The 23,466-nt window shown below is 42.4% G+C and overlaps 1 protein-coding gene across 3 annotated transcripts in view; it reads left to right on the top strand.

Moving 5' to 3' along the window:
* DHRSX (dehydrogenase/reductase X-linked) overlaps positions 1-23,466 on the top strand; it is a 166,786-nt gene that overhangs the window by 125,842 nt on the left and 17,478 nt on the right. For all 3 annotated transcript variants that reach the window (XM_054196574.1, XM_054196584.1, XM_054196567.1), the window contains one exon: positions 11,015-11,222. In XM_054196574.1, coding sequence (XP_054052549.1) covers positions 11,015-11,222 — 208 coding nt within the window. The remainder of the gene's footprint in view (positions 1-11,014; positions 11,223-23,466) is intronic.

Genomic DNA, 23,466 nt, shown 5'->3' with positions numbered 1-23,466 from the left:
GTGTATTGGTGAAGGCACAGATCTCCAGTTCTGCAAATTAATTAAAAAACCCAAATGGACTATTATATCAGGAGACCAATTCATCAATCCAAAAGACAGAGTTTTAGTTCATATACAGCAAGTGTTTTATCCCTGTTGGAGGCCACAGGTGATCCCTAGCCGTTCCTGCAACCAGTAATGAAGAAATATTTAAGTCAGGATGCCAGCTTTGGAAAGTTTTAATTTTACATTTATCAGCGTATTTTTGGCTGTCTAATAAAAATATTTTTAGGGTTCATTGGTTTCTGAAGAAAAATAACACAGTATAACACTGCTATCACAAAGGTAACGCCAGACTTGAATGTATTTGGGGAAACTAAATGCAGCTCCTCTGTGTGTCACAATGTTAAATTCCGTCTTGTCTAAAAGGGATTAATGGTCTTAACAAACTATGATTAATAATGGTTGATGATTTAATAGGACACAGTGCTCCTGAACGGGTTCAAAGTTGCGATGTGATGTGGTGTATGGGTGTGCTGCTGCTCAGCCCCTCCCTGCCCCGCGGTTGGGTGGGTGAAGTCACCTCTCTGTGGCACGCGGGACAGTGGATGTCGCAGACGTGCTGTTTTCCAAAACAGCAAGACGGTTCAATGGTAATTTGAAAGTTAATGTACTGCACTCGTGTGACAGAGAAGGCAAAAGGGACTTGTGGAGAATAGGGAGTGGAGATAGCTTGTCGCCCTTGGGAGGGGAAGGTTAGTTTAACATCTCCCTGTGAGCAAAAAGACTCATTAAGGCTGAGTGAACCTTAAAAGCTTTAGAGTTCAGGTCCTGGGTGATTATTCAAATGATTTTAGCATTCCTTTCAATCCCTCTAACTACCACCATCCTCACAGTACCTTTTCAGCAGAGTTGTCCTTTGAGCTGCCTAGCGTAGCTGGGGAAAGCTGGCACACATGCCTGTAAATCCCTGGAATAGCTTGTTAAAGGAAACATTCAAAATTATCAGCTTGCCTTCCACAAATCCCCTCTGGTTTCAGCCCAGCTGTTGGTCCTGGTTCTTCACAACTATACATCTTGCCCCGTGCATTAAGGATTACAAGCTGTAGTGGAGGGAAGCAAAGGCAAGATTTCTGCCTCTGCAATTACAAATGATAACCCCTAACCTTTTCTCTGCTCCCTGTCCAAAACCTCTTCTTTCAGTGAAGGAGAATTTCATCTGTTCAAAAGCAGACCGGGCATATGAATACTTAAATCTGTGAAGAAGTATCAGTCTTTTGATTAAATCGAGTTCTCTATAAAAGATGTGGGATTTATGAAAAGTATACTTTCTAAATAAAACAAGTCACTGTAAAAGTGAAATATTTTAGCCCCCAGGAGTTTTAATACTGCCAGAATGACTTACATAGCTGCAGCTTCGTTGATCCATTTCTTCTGTTCTTGTTATGTGTCAGGTGCTGGGACGTTTCTTGTCATGGGAGGTGGAGGCTGGCTGTACGCAGCACCATTTCACCCTCCCAAGAAGGACAGAGACTGAGGAGCACTGTGGCTCACAGTAGCTTTCTGAGAAGCTCAAGAGCTTTTAACACTGATGCTAGCTATAATACGGCACAGCAGAAATGTCCGAATTAAAATATTATGAGTTTTGTGTGAAATCTTTTGGTTCTCAGCTCAAAGCGGGTGGTGGTGTTTAGCATCTGAATTGCCACCAAAACCCAATCAATCTGCCAAAGCAGCAGTATCTTTTGATTCTTTTTTTCAGTGAGGGCTGGGGTGGGGAAGCTCTATGAGTGTGTGTCAGGTTTTCAGGGTTTGGAAATCAAACTTCTCGTCATTTCCTGGAAAGCCAGACCTGTATGACTTCACTTGCTTCTGGTGCGTTTGCAAGTGAAAGAGATCTCATGTGCTCTGGCCCCAGGCCATGCCATGCCCCTTCTTAGGAAATGCCTGGGTTTCCATTACAGATCTCTGTTTACAGTATTCCAGGGTGACACAGTATTGGGAAATTTATAAAACAGAACCAAAACCCAACTCTAAGGCCAAACGGTAGAGAAAGTGATTGGTGTCACTGTCCTTTATGGTACTTTGAAATAACCACTTTTGCAATGCCTGCTATGGACCACTGTGAGCCACTGTATGTTATTAGTTTCTTGCAGATTTGGTTTTTTTTTCTGAAGTTGGCTAGTTTATGTTCCTTAAGTAAGGCCCCCCCAACTTCACAGCCCCCTTTCATACACTTATTTAAATCTCGCATCTTTTCTGACAGTGGCCGAGGACTGCTGTTGACATGCTCTCTCACACGAACAAAAGCCTTTCCTGCCGTGTCTGTGCTATGAGTCATTTCATGGGTGCTGAAGACTTCCACATTTTAATTTCTCCTGTACCTGTTGGCATTTCAGCTGTATTTCTTCTTTAACCTAGAATGGTCTTCCAACAGAGGGGAAGACTTCTTATGACTGTTTTTAACAAATAGTTGTCCTTTTTATGAGCTTGTTTCTTGTCTTAATTCTTGTACTGGGAGTTAGTCGCTTTTACCTCTCAGTTTGAAGCTGTGATATTCTTATTCTCACTACATAAGAAAACTTTGAAGAAGCAGCAGTTATTAGATTTTTTCAACAAACAAAAAAACTGATTTTCAAAATTATCTTGTTGTGGCAGACTTGATAATCTGGTGTTGCCTCTGTGGACAGAGAGTGATGGCATAGGATTTTCTGCACGGTATTCATAGATATCTCAGAGGAAAAATGATTTTGCAATCTGTGTGCACATGGAAGACATGTATCCCCTGGTAAGACAGACCAGTGCTTCAGTGTGGTGCACATTTGCACTTGCAGAACACATTTGGTGCCTCCTCAACTCTAAGGCAGGGCACTGAGTTCAGCCCACCACAAAATGAAACCTTACATTAGCTTCACATACACACCAACATATTTCATGTAGTCTACTGGAAATCTGCTAATGACATTTGGTGCGCTGTGCTGGATTTGAAATGATAGCACTTTATTATGAATAATCAGACCCTACAGTTCCCTTTCAGTCTTGGAAAGAAAAGCCCGGAATCTGCAGCTGGTCTGCAAAAGTCTACACCAGTTTTAAGATGGTTTTATCAAAACAGAAATAAGATTTGGGATTGTTCAAGTTATTACTGGGACATCTTATGGCCCCATGTGTGTTCCGGTGGAAGGGAAGAAACTATAAGAAGACCCATTGCTTCCTTCAACTTCAGAGCTCTATTGCATGAGAGTTAGGAAGCTTTCCACAAGTGGGTGGAGAGTGCCTCAGCGTTCTTCTTATTATAATCCAAAGGATAATCTTAAAAGATGTGTGACAATCTTCAATAACCTGAGATCCAGATTATCCAAGAGATAAAATGAAAAGATACATGATGATGATGATGATGTTTCACCATCACAGGTCACAAGGACACAGAATGTAGGTCTTGGAGCCTTGATCTGTTTCTTGGCTTCAGCAATGCAAAACCTTGCTTGCTTCTATTTATTTACTCATTCCTCTGTTTGATGGAGATTTTCAATTGAATGACGGGATACCATTATGCTCAAATACCACTTCAAATAATAGCAAGTACTTAACACTGCATCATATGAACCTACGGTAGAAAAATTATTCTTCAGAAGAGGCAATTTATATCATTCTTTATAAAGAGACATATTTCCTGGGAAATGGAATTACAGTAATTATAACTTGAACTTGTCATCAATATTTAAAATCATCAAAACCATTTGAAATTAACACCAATTGTACATGAACAGAAAAATTAAACTTTTTTTTAAGGTACTGATTCTGCTGAGATTTTGAGAAGACCAGCCTTTGAGTCCGTGTTTCATACATTTGAGAACTGTGCTGGGCACACAGCAATCGAGCTGCACATGGCAAGGCAATCAATAGAGTGTGAGGGCTCTTGACATCTCACCTCCTGCCATTAGGAGGAGGGATCAGCCAAAAATCGGTTCCATCAGGATGACAGTAATGCCCAGGATGACAAGCCCCTTCTTATTTTGCCTTTCATAAATATTTTTATAATAAAGACACTCCAGGTTCCTTCACTAAATGTGGTCCTCCAAAGTCAGTGAGTTAATTCTTGTTCCCTCTGCATTTCCCGTAAGCTATAACAAGGGGCTAGTCACTGAATGCTGTGTATTTATACAGTGAATTGCTGAAAGTTGTGAAACGCGGCTTTAAAAAAACCCCACAACCCAGCTTCCAGCTTGTGGCTCCTATTGAATTGTGGAGTAAACACAAGGCAGGAGTTACTGACTTACGAAGAAATCAGCTACTGAGACCATCATATTTTGCCTTTTAGAGAGAACATCTCCTAGCTCTGAGCTTCTACCCTTATGCTTATCCTCTAATTTTAAGAAGAAAAATGCTATTTTGCCACTGTTGAAAGATTTCAGAGAAAGACCAGTTTTGGCCAGAGCTGTGCATGAGCAGCACGTGGCACCGAGGAGCTCACTGCAGGGAGGGGGGAAGCTCTGAGATGTGGTCGTTCTTTGTCTGTGGGTTGGAACGAAAGGACAAGGTGGGCTGCTCCGAAAGTGCCGCTGGCCTCTGGCTGCTTAAGTAACCCTGGTGTGGACAGCTAGGATGTGAAGGGTTTGCTTTTCAGCTTGTGTAGAACCACTAATGTCATTTATCAGTCTTGTAGTCCAGGGAAGTGGTTGAGTCACCATCCCTGAAGGTATTAAAAAGACAGGTAGACATAGTGCTTAGAGATATGGTTTAGTGATGGTTTTTGTCAGAGTTAGGTTGACAGTTGGACTAGATGATCTGAAAGGTCCCTTCCAACCTAGGCGATTCTATGATTCTATGTCCATCACAGGGTCATGACAGCACTTCAGGAGTCCCTAATGCTTAAGTCCTTATTCACTCAAATTACAGCTACCAATATATTCAAGTTCAAATACATGGGGGTATTCTGAGGCCACCTTGACTGTTATATGTATATATTTATAATATTTTTTTTTAAGGTCACATATCAAGTATATGAAGGAAATGTACATGAAGAAGTGCAGTTATTCAGTGAACACCCAAAGTACCCAGGCATGCGTAGGAAATATGTGACTATATGGTCACCTCTAATAGTAGTTGGTAACAGGACAGCTACTGTACAAAGCAGTAACAACATCTGAATAAGTAGATGCATTAACACTTTAGATTTTAGTTTTGTTTTACTAATGTATATGCTTGTTTCTTTCAGTTGGCAATTTTCAGTGGTAATACATGTATTCTAATTTCTCCAAACTCGTGTCTTTTCTCTGTCCCTGTATGTTCTGTTGGTTTGGTTTTTGGTTTGTTTGTGGTTGCGTTTTTTTGTATTGAGGGAAAAATCACAACTGATAAGCCTCAGCAAATGTGTTCATGGGATAAATATATGTAGTACTGTCATGAAGTCTGCTTAAATCTAATAAAAAACATTTAGGACTCAGGCTTTTGTTTATCAGAGAAAGAGAGAAAGAAACTGCTTATGATAACCAGAAAGGACATACCTGTATTCTGCAATATATTTCTGTAGTTGCTTCAAAATAAACTGCAGAATCTATCAAGATCTTGAAAAATCTTGCGCTGCATTCCCTGGGGAAAGAAAATTTAAGAGTGTGAAAGCTTCATAAGTGTTTAATAATAGTCTTTTATATTCTTGACTAAGCAATGGTGATGATGTATTGCAAGATTAATACATACACCATTAGGAAACTTTAGTCATTTTAATCCAGCAAGTCTGTGTTTTGCTTAATTCAGTGATTCATCCTAAGGCAAGTATTGAAATTTTGTGTGGCCTTTCATTAAAAACCCCAGCATGTCACCCACGTTTTGCATCACTTGGTTTTTAATGGCGCACATAGCAATCGGGTTGTTCTGCAGTTTGATCTTGGCGCGCTCTGCCCTCCAGGCAAATTAACACGCTGGAAATTGGGGAGGGTGGTGATGGCTGAGGGGAGGGTGACATGCGCGAGGCAAGCGCCGTGTGAAAGAGGCCCACGTCAGGAAAACCTCACTGCTGGCACCGGCCAGGTTACACGTAGCGGTGTGTCGGTCAGCGCGGTCACAGGTCCTCCGAGCCTTTTGTCGAAGCAAGATGTGGTGGGGAAGGGAAGAGGTGCTGTCACCCCTCCCTTCTTTCAGTCGGGGTGTATCCGCTTCCTCCATGTGTGTGCACGACGCAAAAGCAGCTGTTAAGCAAAGAGAAAAAGCCGAGAGCGGCGCGAGAGCCTGTGCGCAGGAGGTGTGGAGGAAGTGGTCTGCGCCCAGCAGCAATTTTGTTTCCCCTGTTACTCAGCGGGTGCCCTGAGTGGGCTTACTGCCCTTCACTGAACATAGCCTCACCGGGCGTAAATGGGAGACCTCCCCTGAACCCAGACCGAATAACGCCAGACAGAAAAGAAACCAGAGTACTGGCTGCCAAGGGAGGTGCTAAATGCGGATCCAGTATTCAAACTTGGATAGCAGCTGAGTCCATATTTAAACACCTAATTAGCCACTGCAGGCTCCCGTTTGAAATTTGGCTTCTCATTGCTTTTTACAAACACATTGCCCTAGCCTGCTAGGGAGACTGCTGCTGGAGACAGCACCATGGAGATGAGTGGTAAAATCAGCTGCTGGTGGAAAAGAAAAAAATAAAATTTTAAAAATCAGCAAACTACAAGGCACTCACTCACTCCAGAATTGAATACTTACTTTGTTTTGTTGGCAAAATTACAAAACAATCCCTTTCTCTTTTCCTCCCTTATTTTTGTAATGACAATTCAAACTTGTCAGTCTATGTTGCAAAAAATCTTAGGCCAAAAATGAGAATTTCTGCTAAAAATTATTTGAACAGAAAATGCATAGCCTGCCTTATCTTGATCCTTTATTCATCAGTATAGAATCAATAAAACAGTCTTTTAAAAGGAAGGAGAAGGTCTTGTATATTGCTGCTCTCTTGGCCGGATTTCAAAGCAGCTAATTGAATTCTGTCTGCCTTAACTCCTCCTGTGGTTGCCATTTAGTGAGTTGTGCATTGCCCTATTTTATCAGCACTGACTCGGCAAAATGCTATGGATGGGCATCCCCCAGGGGAGACTGCTTTCCGTGGTAGGAAGAGTGGCCCACAGAGAGCCCCACTCAAATGAGTGGGTGAGCATGAACTTCTCCAAGCTACCAGTGCCAGGCACGTCACTCCTTCCCACTGGACTTCTTCCCACCGGACTTCTTCCCACCAAGTCCTTGCTCTGCTTTTCCTATATGCTGACCGTGCACAGGCTTGCTATACCACAGCATGTGCTGTCTGGCAGCCTGATGGGCAGTATTTATTAGGATGGATCCCTGGACAGCCGAACACCAGTACCTTCTAGCTCTCTAGCCGACTGGCCAGCGTGCGTATGTACCACTGGGAGCTACCAGTCTTTTGCCTGGCTGGCCACGTAGTTAGGAGGTAGAGTTTCACTGCTTGAGAGTCTGCCCGCCTTGCTGTGAAGCATCGATACCCTGTGTCCTCAGAGGTCCAAGCGTCACAGGCACCTTGCATGCACCGGTGTGCCAGCACACTTTGCTGGTAAGCTGTGTTCTGCTTTGGGCTGGTTGACCTCTTTATGCACTTTCATTTCAGAAAGCTTTTAGAGCCTTCAGAAAATGAAAGCAATGTGGAAACGCATAATGTCAATATTATTTTACAATTATACTTTCATTCAGTGTAGAAAATGTACATACAGAGCATAGAGAGCCAAGAGAGGCTAGATCTAAATGCATAGGTTTTAAAACCAGATAATTCCATGTGTAAAAGGAATATATTTTATGGTTTTAAACTGAAAGAAGGTATACTTAGATTGGACATAAGGAAGAAACTTTTTACGATGAGGGTGGTGAGACACAGGTTGCCCAAAGAAGCCGTGGATGCCCCATCATTGAAAGTGTTCAAGGCCAGGCTGGATGGGGCTTTGAGCAGCCTGGTCTAGTGGGAGGTGTCCCTGCCCATGGCAGGGGGTTGGACTAGATGATCTTTAAAGGCCCCTTCCAACCCAAACCATTCTGTGATTCTACATGTATGAGCATGGGAAATGCAATCGTGGTACAGGTACAGGAGCCTATGTGCTCCTATTTTTCTGATGCATAAAGTCAAGACTGGATGTAATGAAATCGAGTAACCAGTGTTGATTTTTTTTCCAACGTGGCATTTAAACAACATGATTCTAATATGATGGGGTCTCACAAACAAAACAGTTATTCAGTGAAAATCCTTGTCAGTTTTGTGTCACAGGTTATTCCTCTGTTTTACGTAGTCCATTGATATCAGATTCCCAGAAAGCAAAAACCACACGAAGGCAAAATGGTAAGCGGGCAGGTAGTCATTGCAGGGGTTCTGCCAAAAGTGTCTGCTCTGTGTACCCAATTTTGTATCCTTCATATCTATAGTATGTTATTGAAGTCTGATTCCCCACTGCCTTGCAAATCATTTGCATCTCTGCACTGTGATATAAAAGGCTTCCTCGCTGATTGGATAGCTTTTTATATCTTCTCAGCACTCGTGTTTCTCTGACATAGATATCTATGCAAAGTACAAGGCTTTTGAGGATCCGGCCCTTGTAGTTCATGCTTCATTGCCACAAGGTAAGTCAAAACAGCACTCGCACAAAATGTGGGAATGGGAAGTCATGGGGAGCGTTCACTGTCCTCCTGCCTGGCACCTGAAGGTTACTGAAGGCCAGACTAGACCCAGGCAGAACAAGTCAGAGGAGTCCCCAGCCCCGCTTCCCTGCGAGCCGCTTGCCAGACAAGATCACTCTAATTCAACTTGGGAAGCCTGTCCCGTGCCCCAGCTTGTGTTCTCCACCAGTGGGGGAATGGTGGCACTGATGGAGAAGTGCCAGGGTTGGCTGCCAGCTGGCTGCCAGAGGCGGCTTCGGATGAGTGCCTCTTCCCATGGGTGGTGTGAGCTCTGCCCCGCACGGCTGCGCAAGGGAAGCTCGTAGCGGCTGAGGATCTGGTCCTTCAAGTTAAAAGGATTGAAATATGCATGAAGCATAAGGTGACATTTTGAGTGTCTCAGATCAGAGCACGGACGTTACTGAATTTAAAATGTAACTGCAATTCCCTGACTAATGCCAAGTCACTTTTATATTCATGCAGTGATTGTTCTTTATTCTTAAAATAGCCCTTTTTACCCCGAGGCGCAGGTGATATCTTTATGATGATGGAGCTACGTTATCCAGCATGTAACAGCTCAGGCCGCTGGTTGGTGCAAGGGCTGTTTATGATCAGCTGTCCTTTTTTATTCTCTCTCAATTTATATGATGCTTTTGTAGCCCGTTTGTTTGTGCTTTGCTTGAACAAGAAGAGAGAAGGGAAAAAAAAGAAGAAAAGAAAAAAAAAAAAGAGATGCACTGGAGATGGAGATTCAGTGTTGTTGTTTTTTACTTCCTGTAGCTGAATTGTACGATTTACCATTGTGTCTCCAACTTTCTGAGTCCATTCAGATAACACGAACAGTTAAATTGCTTCAATAGCCTTATACCTCTGCAGAGAGTCAGTCCGTTTGCTATCATCCAGGGCTTTCTTTGTGAAGTGCACAGGATATTATAAATAAGGTATTCAACAAGAATGAGATAACAAAAAGAACTCCGAGACATATTTGCTATTCATTCAAAATAAAAACCTTGCACGTATTAGCAACCACAGAAAACAGAAGGTTTGCTGCAGAGCAGGAACATCCCCAGCCCAGGCGTTTGCTGCAGTAAGGGTGAAGGTGTCCGTCCGGAGGACGGAGCTGTAGCTGCAGCCGTCACAGAGGGAAGGAGAGAGCTGGGAAAGAGAGATCTGCTCCTGAGTGGGTGCCCCTCTATCTCCCACCACCAGCAGTAGCTGCTGCCTCATGGACACTGACCCCTGGCTCCCCATCATCATCATCATCATCAAGCAGCGCTGCTTCCCCAGGCTCTGGCAGAGGCAAAGGGGATGGGGACCAAAGCTGTTTTGCTGCACCCAGGAGCCCGTTGCTTTAGGCTCCTGCCTGCTTCGCCTATGAGCTGTCTGCAATGCCAGGAATTACCTTTGGTTCTGCTAAACACAAAAAAGGTTAGATGAGAGGGTGTAGTAATTACAAGAGCGAATTGTCATGGCATAGGAATTTGTGGAAGTGATGCTGAGGCCCCAGTCAGGAGGAGCATTCTAAGCGACATACCTGGTAATTTCCCTGGAACTAACCTGCTTATTTAAAAAGGAAAAATACTGTTGCCTGCATGCAGTGAAACCCAACTACTCAGCAATTCCTAGAAAGTTTGACTTGAAAGAAAGGCAGATTCAGCATCCAGATGAGAGAGGTGCAAAGGAGTCTCAACAGGTAATGTTTTGCCGTAACTCACAGTATATGTGTGCCTTCGTCGTACCTCCTGTTTGGCGCAGACCCAGCCAGCCATCTTTGCTCTAAAGGCTGTATATGGCGTAACTGTGGTTACACTTGCAGCTGCTCTCCTTGCCCCATCTTTTTATCCATCACTGTGGCTGTGCATAATCTGGTGTGTCACTGGGGGAGGTGCAATGATTGCCTTACTCATCTATTCTCTGCCCAACACAGGAGCCTTCATCAGAAATCAGTAGGTCCTGCTGCAATACAAATAGTAATAACCAGGAGTAGTATGATCAGGCACGGATTTACTGGGTGGGAACAGGGTATGTATGTGTGGGAAGAGGGCAGTGAGGAAGGGGAGAGCAGTTCGAGGGCCTCTAGGTGATGTTGTCGTGGAGATTGGTGCCTCAGCATCTCTAGTTCAAATAGTTTAACAGAGAGATTCTGGCAGGTACCGTATAATTTTATTTTAAATTTTTTTCCTGCCATAAATCAGACTTGGTGTCTGACAGAATAATCACCAGAACCTCAGGAAACAACACGCCTGCCAGTGATAAGCTGTTTCTTGTGCCAACTCAATGTATAGCTGCTTGTTTGCTGGATATTGCAAAATGCAGTACATTTGATGTTTGTGCAATTCTGTTTTCCTTCTGATTATTTTCATGTGCATCTCCCTCTCTCTTTCTCTCCTGCATACAGATGTTCGTATTCACCCCATGGAGCCTATGCCCAAAGCAAACTTGCCCTTGTGTTATTTACCTATCGACTACAGCATCTTCTGACTGCAAATGGAAGCCATGTGACTGCTAATGTGGTAGACCCGGGAGTAGTGAATACTGATCTCTACAAACATGTCTTTTGGGTTATAAAAGTGGCCAAATGGATGACAGCCTGGCTATTTTTCAAGGTATGCAGTTTTTTAAATCATTTTGTTGCCCTGCCCCTGCATTGTGAGAGCTGTAGTCAGCATGAAGCTGAAGGTGTTTTGGAGTTTATCGTAATGTATGGTATTTATTGCATTTCTCTGTGCTGATGAGATGTACAAAATTGATAAAGACAGGCCTTCTCCAGAACAAACACTTATTTTAAATGGAGGGAGTGAGCTCTCACAGTAAGGGAAAGGAACGCTTTCACTGTCTGTGCCCATGCACTGATTATCTCTGCCCTGATCTACCCATGTGCCTTTGTGCATGCATGGGGGCAGAACAGCATCCTAACACGAAGCCAGAATATGCAAAGTGTTCCTCAGAAATGTCTTGTATGTCCTCTTGATGAGAAGCAGACATGATCTGGCACGGTCTACATGTACGCAACACGTTGTAGAGTAGAGGGCAAAGGGAAGAAGGAAGCTGTACAAAAATGGTGGTGGGAAGTGGCCATACTCCAGGCTGTGCACATCCAGCCACTTGTGCTCTGGGAGGTGGGACAATTTTCATTTAGTTTGTTTTTGTTGGTTTTTTTTTTTTTTGACACATCCTTATGTGTACTTGTAATGGTACCTGATTTTCTATTATCTGTTCCTAGTCTGCATTAGGAAACTTAAAGCTGTTTGATAAAACCAATCCAGAAGTGGGACAGACCCAGTTAGGGTTAACTTCAGTAATGTTTTATAGTGGTGGAAGTAGATCAATCTGAAATCAGTTTAGCTGTGCAGGTGCAATCTCCTCATGCGGACAAGCCTTAGGAGGACTTGTGCTGAGAAAATGTACCGCTTATAACTCTTTCAGAAAGTAGTTTTGTATTAAGTCAATGGAACCTGATTCCATTAGAGAAAATTAAATGTCCTAATTAAAATGAAGTATTTTAGATCAAGGGGAATGTCCCACAAAGCAAATTAATTTTAAACTTTGATATGGAAATATCACTAGCTTTAATTTTAGAAATGAAACTGGAGGCTGGAAGAGTGGCTGTAAAATAAGATGCAAACAAATAAACCCATATTTAAAAAAATTAATAGTATCTTCTGAGTACACCTTGAATATTGCAATAAAATTGTAATAGGAATGCTCATAATATGTAATGCATTCTTAAAGAAGCATAATGCAGCTTTGCCAGAATGCATATATTAAACTTGTTTTGCCTCTTGTGATTGCCATTTTAAATATCAGTCTTGGGTCGTCGTGTTTTTTCATTGGACTTACTTCACCTTGCTAACATAACAGTTTCATGTAGATTTTAGGTTGTGCTCGGTATTTCCTCTAGAGCCACAAAATTCTGACAAAATGTCTGTGTCTGAGGGTGAGAATCGAGTCTCTTGTTGTTTACAGCACTCAATCCCATTCAGTTTTATTGCTGTGCCCAGGGAGACGTTTCTGTATTATACTGACCATGTTTAGACACTAAATGGGATGTCACTGAAGACACATAAAATGAGTTTGGATTTATCACAAAAGGGAGTCTCATACTTACAGCTCTAATAGTAATGTTGCCGATAGTTCCTGGTCAGTTCCTATTCTTTGGATGAGACACCGCTCTAAAAGGATTCTGCCTTGCAACAGATGATGGACAGACAGACTGACTTGCAGGGAGGTGCAATGGGCGTGCTGCCTGAAAAGCAAATGCATCAATTGCTTGTTGAATTAGAGTTACTTCAGGTTTAGAGATAACTGAATGCTTTAGTTATTGAGGTTGAGATTTACACGTTTTTATATAACACTCAGTGTTTTTCCTATAAACCGAAGGAGAGGGAAACTCTTAGTATCACTCCTCCTGTCCTCCTTTAGATGTCTGAGTTTTGTCTCCAACTTCTACTCTCTGCTTATTGCTTAAGATAGGTTTATATGTTCCGGATTGACTTTGCCTTCCTTTCTTACATTCAGGAGCACTTCATCACACAGGTATGCCCAATTCAGCTCTGGCGAAACTGCATCACAAGGCGATGTTTAGCTCCACGGCAAGCTCACGTTGAAAGCCTGCCTGGTAATTTCAGTAACGCTGCACCGCGTGCCGTAGTATCCAGCGTTCAAGCCTGGGTGGCTCTTGTGTTGGTCTCGTGCACTAGGGTAAATTTCCCCCGAGAAAAGTAAGAAAGCAAGTGCAGGAAAATTCAGTTGTCTGGTGAAACTAGCTGATAGTTGGCATTATGGATTTCTTCTCCCCTGGAATTTCATTCCTGAGTGCATGTATATGAATCTTCATTCTAGGATTATGTCAGTAATGCAGTGAAAATGAGATGATAGCTCTCTAATCATAGCAGCTCAAATAACTTTTATCACCCTGAAGTATTCTGAAGTGGTTTCTAAATGCGTGCAGGAAATTGCTTCACCCACTGCAACCTGGCGCTCATGAGAGCCAACACAGCCCAGATAGCTCCGGTGAGGAAATGCATCACGGATTTATCACATCACATTCCCTCAGAAGAGAGTCAACATGTTGTTTGATTTAATTCCAAAATACTGTGGCAGAGCCTCCACTGCCTGTAAATGCATTTCCACCGACACTGGTCCCAGTTGCATTCAAGTCAAATGCCTCCTGGGGATCGCAGCTTGGCCCCCACCCTCGCTGGGGCTGCATGAATTTGAGGCGTCTCAGTGTGGCAGACAAGGCTGTCGGCTCAACATCTGCCTCATAGCTGCCTCAAGATATTTAGGTACTTAAGCAAATAAACCTACAGTCTCGTAAATAGGCCATGATACGTACATGTAATTTACTCAAAGTATTAACAGCTTGAGTTTCTCAGAACTGTGAAATATTGTCTTCTGGTCGTCATACATAGCTCAGAAAAATCTCTGCCAAATCACTTTGTTTGTTGTTTTTCCCCAACAAGACACAGTGAGAGGCACCCCTGTAGAAATAAGATAGGCCAAGCCAGAGGATCCGGTGACAGTCATAAAAATTGTGAAATGAATGCCTGCCCTTTAGAACTGATGGTTTCGTTCTTTCTCAGCTCGATTCTTTCTCAGGAAAGTTATTGCCTGCTGCAATAGTTATTCTTTAAATTTCAGTTTTGCAAATGTTTTTAATAAACAGGGATTGCACCTGTCACACGCAAGACAGAAATTATGTTTGTTCCTCAAAAAATAAATTGATTTCTACCCCTATGACTTATCAGTAAATAAAAGCTGACGAGCTGTCGTAGTCCTCTGCAGTGTGGTGAAATATGTTATCCCTCAGGAATTTTTAACACAAAGTGATCTTCTTTTTGAAGAGAAAGTCCAAACCAGTAAACAATAACTAATTAATAAGATAATAATAGTCTAAAAAGACATTCATCGGGCATCAAATTGCAATTTAGCCAACTATGCAATACACCAGTTTTAGTGATGGGTACCGTCCAAGCTGGAAACCAGGAAGGTACCATTTCCCTCTGAAGTAATTCTGCTTCTGCTACAGATACTGAATATTCATTCTTAAGCCAGATGGCTTCTGCTTGTGATACAATTAAAATGCCTTAGAGAAAAAAAAAAATTGTTGACTTTCATTAATGTCCAATGGCAGGGACTGTTCTGCTTTGCAAAACTTCATTATGCCGTCGAAGTACAGATATTTCCCACATAGCAGTGTTGTAAACTTCCTCAAAACCTTCTTTATGACAGGGTTGGTGAACATGTCATTATCAGATATAGAGTATTTGGTCCTTTCAGCCACCTCAGATTGGTGCTTAGGAAGCCATTGTGGAAAGAAGACTGGATCAGATCTTGTCTCAGCTGTCATTTCCAAAGACAAAGTGCCACATAAGTGATTATTGACTGACAAACTGAAAATGAGTAGGATTAGTGACCCTGCCGGCCTGTAAAAGTGAAGGGAAAGGCTTCAGAAACACAGGCTAGAAATCAGCCAATATAAACTAGTTCATTTCTTTCATCTGTCAAAATAGGCTTAACTTCAGTGCAATTTTCCTATAATATTTTTAAAGAAATGCTTCCAGTCTGTAAGTGCTGCTAGAAAACAAGATCTAAAGAACCTGCATTCATCATTCATGCCGGAGGACACAGTCATGTAGGTCTTATTGCAGCATTTCTTGTTCAAACTGTCCCTTTGGCACTGTGAATGTAGAAAATTCATTTTATCCTCCCCCCTCGAGGTGTCAGAAGACAAACACATCGCCACACAATAACGCCAGCTGTACAGAATGAGAATAATTAAATTCTACAGCTGAAAGCAACAATTCATCAGCATCAACATCTTTGGTCCATGTGCGTGTGGTCCTCACGTAAAGCTAGTCTGGAATTTTCTCACAAAATGAAAACTGCTTACAGAAATATGTCATTTGCGATTAATTTTTACAAAATTATTTTCAGATGAAATGTAGGATTCTGGTCAAAATCAGGGAGAAGGAAACAGTCCACTTTATTCCAGTAACTCCGGTCTTTAAACAGGTCCCATTTTTGTATGCACTGATACAGGAATCTAATCTTCAGAGGCACAGGGCTTCTTTTCTTCCATCTAATAAATATTTGGTTATTCTTACAGTCGTAGAACGATTCTAGGAGGAAAGATGGAAGTAGAGAGATAATGAGCAATCCACCTTTGAGCTAGCACATCCTAGCCACATGGGTATTTTTCTTCGATGTGAATCCCTGGACTCATGTAGGCACCCAGGTATTGCCTGTTATGGGGTATGCAGATGCAACTTGGCTGCTTTATTTATTCTAACTGCTAAATAAGAAGGCTTAGGATCTTGGAGTGTTTTGTATCTGTCCTAATTAGGATTAGACCCCTCTAAAGTAGGCTGACTCTAAGTGCATGCCTACATAGCATTGGACTCTGGTCTCCACTAAACCAGTGGTCCCAAGTTATCATTATTTTTGTATTTTCTCAGGTCTAAGTAGACCAAATGTTTATTTTAAGAGGCACGTTGAGAGTTGGAGAGTGTTTTCATGGCAGGAAAGTGAAGGATTTGTGTTGCATGCCTTGGTGTATGGCACGCAAAGGGATAAGGATGCTGTATGGAACAGCACTGAATGGATGCGATTGTGTTGGAGTGCATGAGAGGGAGTCAAGGCTGTTGAAGTTCGTGTTTATAACTCTTATTTGGAGCAGCTGCTGGCGTGATCTATCCCCAAACCACACCCAGGCTTCCTCTTGGAGGGTACTAGTTGGAACAGGCTGAAACACAGCCATGGAGCAAGCAAAAAATGAAGCAGCGTGCACAGTCAGAGATCCATCTCATGCCCTGTCCCACAGTTTCAGTTGTTTGATTAAAAAGGAAAAAGCATCCTTTTTTTTTTTTCCCTGACAGTATGAAATGGGAAGACTATCTTCCATCTTTCAAGAGAGTTCACAGGACAGGAAAACTGTCTCCGTGTCTAACGTTGCTTGCAGGATTGACCCTTTTTAGCCTGGAAAATCGTCTAAAGAAGCACAGGTTAAACCAACACTATGCACTGTGTAAAAAACGATGCTTGCCCTGTGTGAAATTGTTTTGGAGTGAAACTTTTGGACTGCTAAGCAACTGAAATGTGATATCATTTTGCTGTCAGAAGCATACTGAAAACAGGCATTTGTACTGTATAAGGTAGAGGATTGGTGTGGTAGAGGATTGTTGATTTAACTTGACAAGTCAGGAAGATTCTTTCATTCTATCTGAGAAGAATTCAAATTGTATCCAAAAGAGGGGAAAAAATAGTCTCAATAGTATTGATGTAATGGGGAGAGAGTAAGTAAACAGTTAAGAAATTGTGAAAATACATGAGCTTAACCAGCGTTAGCACATCAGCACACCTCGTCTTGTAATCTGTAACTACTTTCATATTCAAAACCCACAGAATTAGTAGGAAAGACATTTTCCATCAATCAATTTATTCCTTGCTAACATTTCTCAGCAGTACTTTCCCATGTATTTGGTTAATGCCTTCATGTGGTAATCTATTCGCAGTCAGACATGTTGAAAATGGAACAAACACAAAAGAGAAAGATAATTTGCCATGGACCAAACAAATGCCAGGGACTCAGTACTGATTCCTGACAGTTTAAAAGAAGGTAACCACAATGCCTCTAATGTAAAGGTCTCAAAAAGGAGGTTGAAAGGTTGGGGAAATAGAGAAAATCTTGAAATTTCAACTAGACCGTTAGCTTTTCACTTTCAATCCATAATCTTCATAGATAAGGGTTATAGCATCACACTACTGTACTTCTCCCTTACTTGCCCGAGAAGTTCTAACTCCATCACCACATAAGTAAAATGCCATTTTCTTTTGGTCATGTAATACCGTGCTATTTGAAACTTGAACCCACTGGCAGCAGAATACAGGCAGCCACTAATCTTTCTCATCAGTGTATCCCTTAGATACCTCTTTGAGAGAGAGGGAAAGAGAGAGAGAGGGGACCAGCCCAGCCCCCCCAAAGCAAATCATTCAGCAAGGGTAGGAACAGGAGTTACAGGCAGTTTCACTCTTCCGTAACACTGAGTTAAGGAAAAAGACCACCTGCTTCCCATGGAAAATCCTGCTACCAAGCTTGCAGGTGAGCAGCAGTTTGAAACTAGATCCCTAAAATAAGGAGATGCAGGGAAGGATGTTGTGGGAGTACATATATATATATGTACACAGACAGTTTACCACCAGGTGTTGTATGCATTATAGATCAATTAATATTTCTCTTGGGGTGACCTACCTAAATTCCTTATTGATTTGCTTCTTGGGAGTAATGCATCCATAACAAAACCATGCTGATAAAATTTATATTGCAGAGCCCCATCACCTAAAGCCCCTACTCACTACAGAAAAAACAATATTAGGAGGTTTTGGAAATTTACAGGCACTCCTTTCCCCCTCTCTGAATGTGACAGTCCTTAATTTACCAGTAATCCAAGGAGACTGAAAAACCTTTCAATGTGAAGTAAGGAAACTCTTCCATGAAAAACATAGACACAGTTTTTAATAGTTATCCTGAGCTTTCAAAGGTTGATAGAAAATGCCAAGTTCTCCCAAGAAGCTGAAAACATCCCCTTTTCCAGTGGTCTAGGCATCTGTGCCTGCAAGCCACCTCTGACAGGGCTCCTACTTCATAAATGTCTGCAATAGGAATGCCCACATCAGAGCTGTTCATCCAGTGATCTCCTCGTGGTCACTGCTAGTACTGGATCTGCCTTATCCTAAAATTTATATCTATGGTTTGGCCAGATGAATCAAGTCCTTCAAGTGCCAGATTACCCCTGTGAACAACAAAGGGGTTCTCTGGTGACTAGCTCAGCTGGAGACATCTGTGCTGTATAAAGGTATAACGTTAGTTAAGATGAATCCCATCACAAGGTACAGGACATTAAATCTGTGTTATTTAAAAAATCAGTTATGCTAATAAAGAACTGCAGATAGCATGGTTTTGGATGTGCACAGGAGAGAGTAGGAACTGGAAAGGCATGTTCACATATCTGGGGCACAAGTAATCTGTAATCAAGCTGGTTTTTCAGATCGCAGCTCGAAGGTGTTTGGAGTATCAGACCATTTCCCGTATAAGTGGGAAATGTGTTCGTGGGCAGCCACAGGTGAGGAAATCCCGGTTACTTATGAAATGCATTTCTCATAAATGTTTACAATCCATTGTGTGCCTCCATTATTTATCACATAGATATTGCCATGCATTTACATGTGTACTCCCTGTATGTATTTATGATAGTTTAATATATATAAGAAGAGAGAACCACAGAAAGCAAGCTCCACCCACTATTTGAGGAAGAACTGGAAATAGCAAATACATTTTTTAAAATAACCCGATCATCCAGCACCCAATTTGTGAGTTTTGAAAAATTTCAATTCAGAAGTCACTTGTCTGGCTTCAGTAATGAATATAACAATTACAAGTGCCGGCCCCAAACATTCATGTTTGCGTTTTAGAAAGGGTACTGAGATACTGCAAGACGTAGTTCACATGGTTCATTTTGTTCTCATTATGTTCTCAGCTAAATACATGGGATTCGGTGGATTTTGGTGGGTAAACATGAGAAGGGGATTTGGCGCAGTGGCTCTAGCCCCCATTTGTCTAGAAGGAACGTGATCCTACATGTGGCACAAACACAAGTCAGTAATACAATCTGTCCAGAGTTAGTGGTTTCTATACATTATTACATAGTTAAACATTCTCTTTAAATTGGGTCTCAGTCTCTTCAAGGCAAATTTGGTTCTTGCCATCTCGGTGCTGGAAAGGAGAAGTGACCACGGGAATTAGGTTACCACAGACCAGGAGCTGTGCGGGGGATACAGAGCGTATGCAGAAGAGGATTTGGATGAAACCTGAGCAATGTGCAATAAAACAAGCATGAACTTGGGCAGCTTATCAGGGATGGGATTTATAGTGGTATTTGTTTGGCCCTGTCTCGCTGACCTACTTTTCAGTCACTGGAATAGGAAGGAGGTGCTGCTGCTGGTCCCAGGCTCAGGCACAGCCTGAAAAAATAAGAGTGGCTCCCAACGCCTCTTAATTGCTCATCAAAGTCTTGGAGCTAGCCACCACCAACTTACAAGCTTAACTTACCCTCTTATTAATATTTTAGCCAATTTAGTGAGTATATTGAATGAATGTCAGGGGCCAGAGTTGGTGCCCTGTGCCTGGCAGCCCTGTGCTCCCACAGCTTTGCTGCGAGCGGCGTTGTGCGGTGGCTCTCCAGCTGCCTTGGGTCCCCGCAGCAGGCAGCAGGATGCTGAGGCTGAGTGTGGCTCTCAGGAAGAGCGGTGTTGATTGGCTCATTCAGTATTTTTGCCTGCCAAGCTCTTGAGATGCAAAATGCACTCTTCCACAGCGTCTGCCACTTGTCGCGTGGTATCCTCAGATGATTAAAAATGTGGAAAGATAAAAGCTGTCCCATTGTTTTTGGAGCTCAGAGTGTTGAAAATAAAATCACACGCTATGAGTATATTTTGACAGGTGGCTCTGTTCTAAAAATGATGTAGAAAAGGCACTATGGGGCAAAATGCTTGTTTTTTTCTGTGAGGGTTGTCCAGTTACAAAGGCTATTTTTATGACTGCCCAAGCTGTGAATGTAGCTTGGTCATTTCTCAGAGAGGACTTCATTTATCACCACTGTCATACATCATGACCAGTAATGGTATCTTAGGTCCCCATTTTCCTGTGCATATAAAATGATGACCTCCATCATCATGAAGATTTTGGTACTTCATCAGTGGCTTTGCACAAGTGTAGCTGCTCAGAACCTGGTAAACAAGTAACTAAGACCCAAACCTAAAAGCATCCAGGTCCCAATCTTATTGTGTGTTCTTGTAGCAAGGATTATCTGATCTGACTTCACAAAGTGGAGTGCTGTCCTTCTGTAAAGCATTTTACATGTCTGATCCTGCTCCTTAGAGGTTCTCCGTGATCTGGGGCTGGCCTTTTATGTTTCTCGCCTGGTTTAGGTTTGTGGCACCTGTGTCCTATTTTATATGCCTATTATCTGGGGAAGTGGATTAAGGCTGGCACAGATACACCAAACCCTAATCGCTTTAGAAGGCCTGCAGATCTACTGATTTGAAAAATTCAAACTTGAATTATGTTTAGAAAAAAAAAAAATACTATGCAAAACTCCCTGCTTCCTGCGTTCCAGATCTGCCAGATCTGCTTCTTGAATGGATTTCAAGCATCAGCCGAATTTTTCAAATCGGATCTACAATCTGGCAGATCTGGAATGCAGGAAGCGGGGAGTTTTACATATTTATTTTTTTTTCTAAACATAATTGCCCTGCTAATACTATTTTATATACGCTCAGTGCTCAGTTTTGGTTTTGGTGGTGTGGTGGTGTTTTTTTTCCCCCTTATATTGGGTCAAGGCTGTTTTATATGAACCACTGTTTTCACTGCAAAATACATCCATCGCCCAATACCTTGGCTGTATAACTTCTCCTATGAGAATTTCAACCTGCTTGTCACAGCACTGGGTCAAAGGCAGATTGCTGGTGAGTCATCTATTTCCAGCTTTTTGAAAAAGTGATAAAATACAAAATGTGTTTGTGCTGAGGTACCTGGGTTTGTCATCTCCAGGTCACTACAAAACAGTTTACTCAGAGGAGCCAAGGGGATTCTAAAGCACCTCCAGTGCTCAGAAGCAGCACTCGCACACGTGATGCACAAGCTGTCCCATGCTCTCCCAGTTGTAAAGAAAGCATTTGCAGCATAACAGTCATTACGCTTCATAGATGTGAGCAGGTACCACCCCACTCAAGGATGGTGCCAGTGCTGTTGCTGCTACCGTAAAGACAACACATCTTTCGTGCATTGATTTAAGTTTGATTCTGTAGAAGCTCTAGGCAACAACTTTTTTTTTTCCTTCTCTTTATTGTCAAGTTATATCATGATATCTAGCAATAACCTTTAATCAAAATAAACAGAACTGAGGTTGCTTTTAAGGAAACAATTTTGTCAAGACAAGAATGAATTGAAGCAAGCTGACTGGAAATTTATTTACTTTGAGAAAGTGAGAAAAAAAAGAAGAAAGAAGTAAGAACTTGTTTCTAATCATTGGAATCAGACTCCGAAAAAGGCTTCCACAGAGTGGCAGGTATAAGAAAACTGTTGTTTTTTAAGATGGAGTTTAAATAGGTTTATGGAGAAGATCAGATGTACTTGGCACTGGTGAGGCCTCACCTTGAGTACTGTGTTCAGTTCTGGGCCCCTCTGTACGAGAGGGACATTGAAGTGCTGGAGCGTGTCCAGAGGAGAGCTACCAGGCTGGTGAGGGGTCTGGAGACCAGGTCATATGAGGAGAGGCTGAGGGAGCTGGGCATGTTTAGCTTGGAGAAGAGGAGGCTGAGGGGAGATCTCATTGCCCTCTACAACTACCTGAAAGGAGGTTGTAGAGAGGTGGGAGTTGGCCTCTTCTCCCAGGTGAATAATGACACGACCAGAGGAAATGGTCTGAAGCTGCGCCAGGGGAGGTTTAGATTAGATATTAGGAAGAATTACTTTCCTGAAAGAGTGGTCAGGCACTGGAACAGCCTGCCCAGGGAGGTGGTTGAGTCACCATCCCTAGAGGTATTTAAGAAACGTCTAGATGTGGCACTTCAGGGCATGCTCTAGTGGCAGGGATTGTAGGTTGTGTGGTTGGACTCAATGATCTTAAGGGTCCTTTCCAACCATGAAGATTCTGTGATTCTGTGATATCTGCAAAATTAGGAGATCAGAAATGTCCCAAGAGGGCCCTGCAGTCCCCTGTTCCTTCTGAATTCCTTTTGTATTTAGAGTCCAGTTTTTTTCCCTCATGTTTATCTGTCTTGCTCCCATGATGAAAAGAAAAAAAGGAATCCAGTATAAGTGTACAAAAGCAAGTATTTCCCAACAAACATTAATTTGGATTTTGAACGCGTTGAGTACCCAGCAAATCCTTCTTCAGGAAAAACTTTGATGAAGATGTGCCACTTCTTGCATTCACCTCCATCCTTGCCTTTCTAGACAGTAGTCCTTCCAGTTGTTTGCTGATGAGCTGTGTTCAACCGTGCTTCCAACGGTGCTGGCTCTTCATTACAGGAGAGAAGTGATGATGGGTCAGACTGAAGAGCCTTCAATGAAAATGAGATCTTTGATTGTCCTGGTCAAGAAATCTGTGCATGTTTTTAAAAGATAAATTAGGTAAGGTAAATTGAAAACAGAGCTGTAGAGGTAGTTGCCATAGCTATCAGGTTAATCTCTAATCTGGGTTACAGCAGTGTTCTTCTAGAAGTTGGTCAGTGCACGAGCCCCCTTCCAGCAGAAAGGCCAGGCGGCCGGGGGCAGCAGTGTGACCCTTGTAGGAGAGACCATGGCTTCCCATGTGCTTCCACAAGCAGCTCAAGGCCATCGGCTTGGGCCTTCCTAACTGCCTGGTTTGCATCTGAAGTACCTTCAAGATGACTAACCTTGGGGGAGCTTTGTAACCCTGCTGGAAGTCAGACGAGGAGCTCCAACTGACAGTGTCCAGAGTAGACTAACGGGGGTTTGCACAATGAGCGTTTCCATTCCTAAAACATTCAGAACAGAGAGTTTGGTTCAGGATTTTGCCTGAGGGGAAGAAAGGTATTCTTACGTTCCTGTTTTGTGATGGCAGGTCTGCCTCACCTGAATCGGTGTTTTCACCGCTGCTTGCCATATTTTTCTCATGGAGAAATTATACTGCACATTCTAAAATTTGAAAAAAAAATATATTTTCCTTTTTTGTTGTGTTTGTAGACTTTTCTATTTAAGCCATGGTGTGGTATTTTGGAGGGGAGCAAAGCTGGGTTCTTGGTCTTTCTTAGGCAGGTCTTTCA

The sequence above is a fragment of the Rissa tridactyla genome, chromosome 1 (assembly GCF_028500815.1).
Source record: "Rissa tridactyla isolate bRisTri1 chromosome 1, bRisTri1.patW.cur.20221130, whole genome shotgun sequence".
Lineage (NCBI taxonomy): Eukaryota > Metazoa > Chordata > Aves > Charadriiformes > Laridae > Rissa > Rissa tridactyla.
The sequence above is the reverse complement of the archived record's forward strand: the minus strand, read 5'-3'. Positions and strand labels throughout refer to the sequence as shown.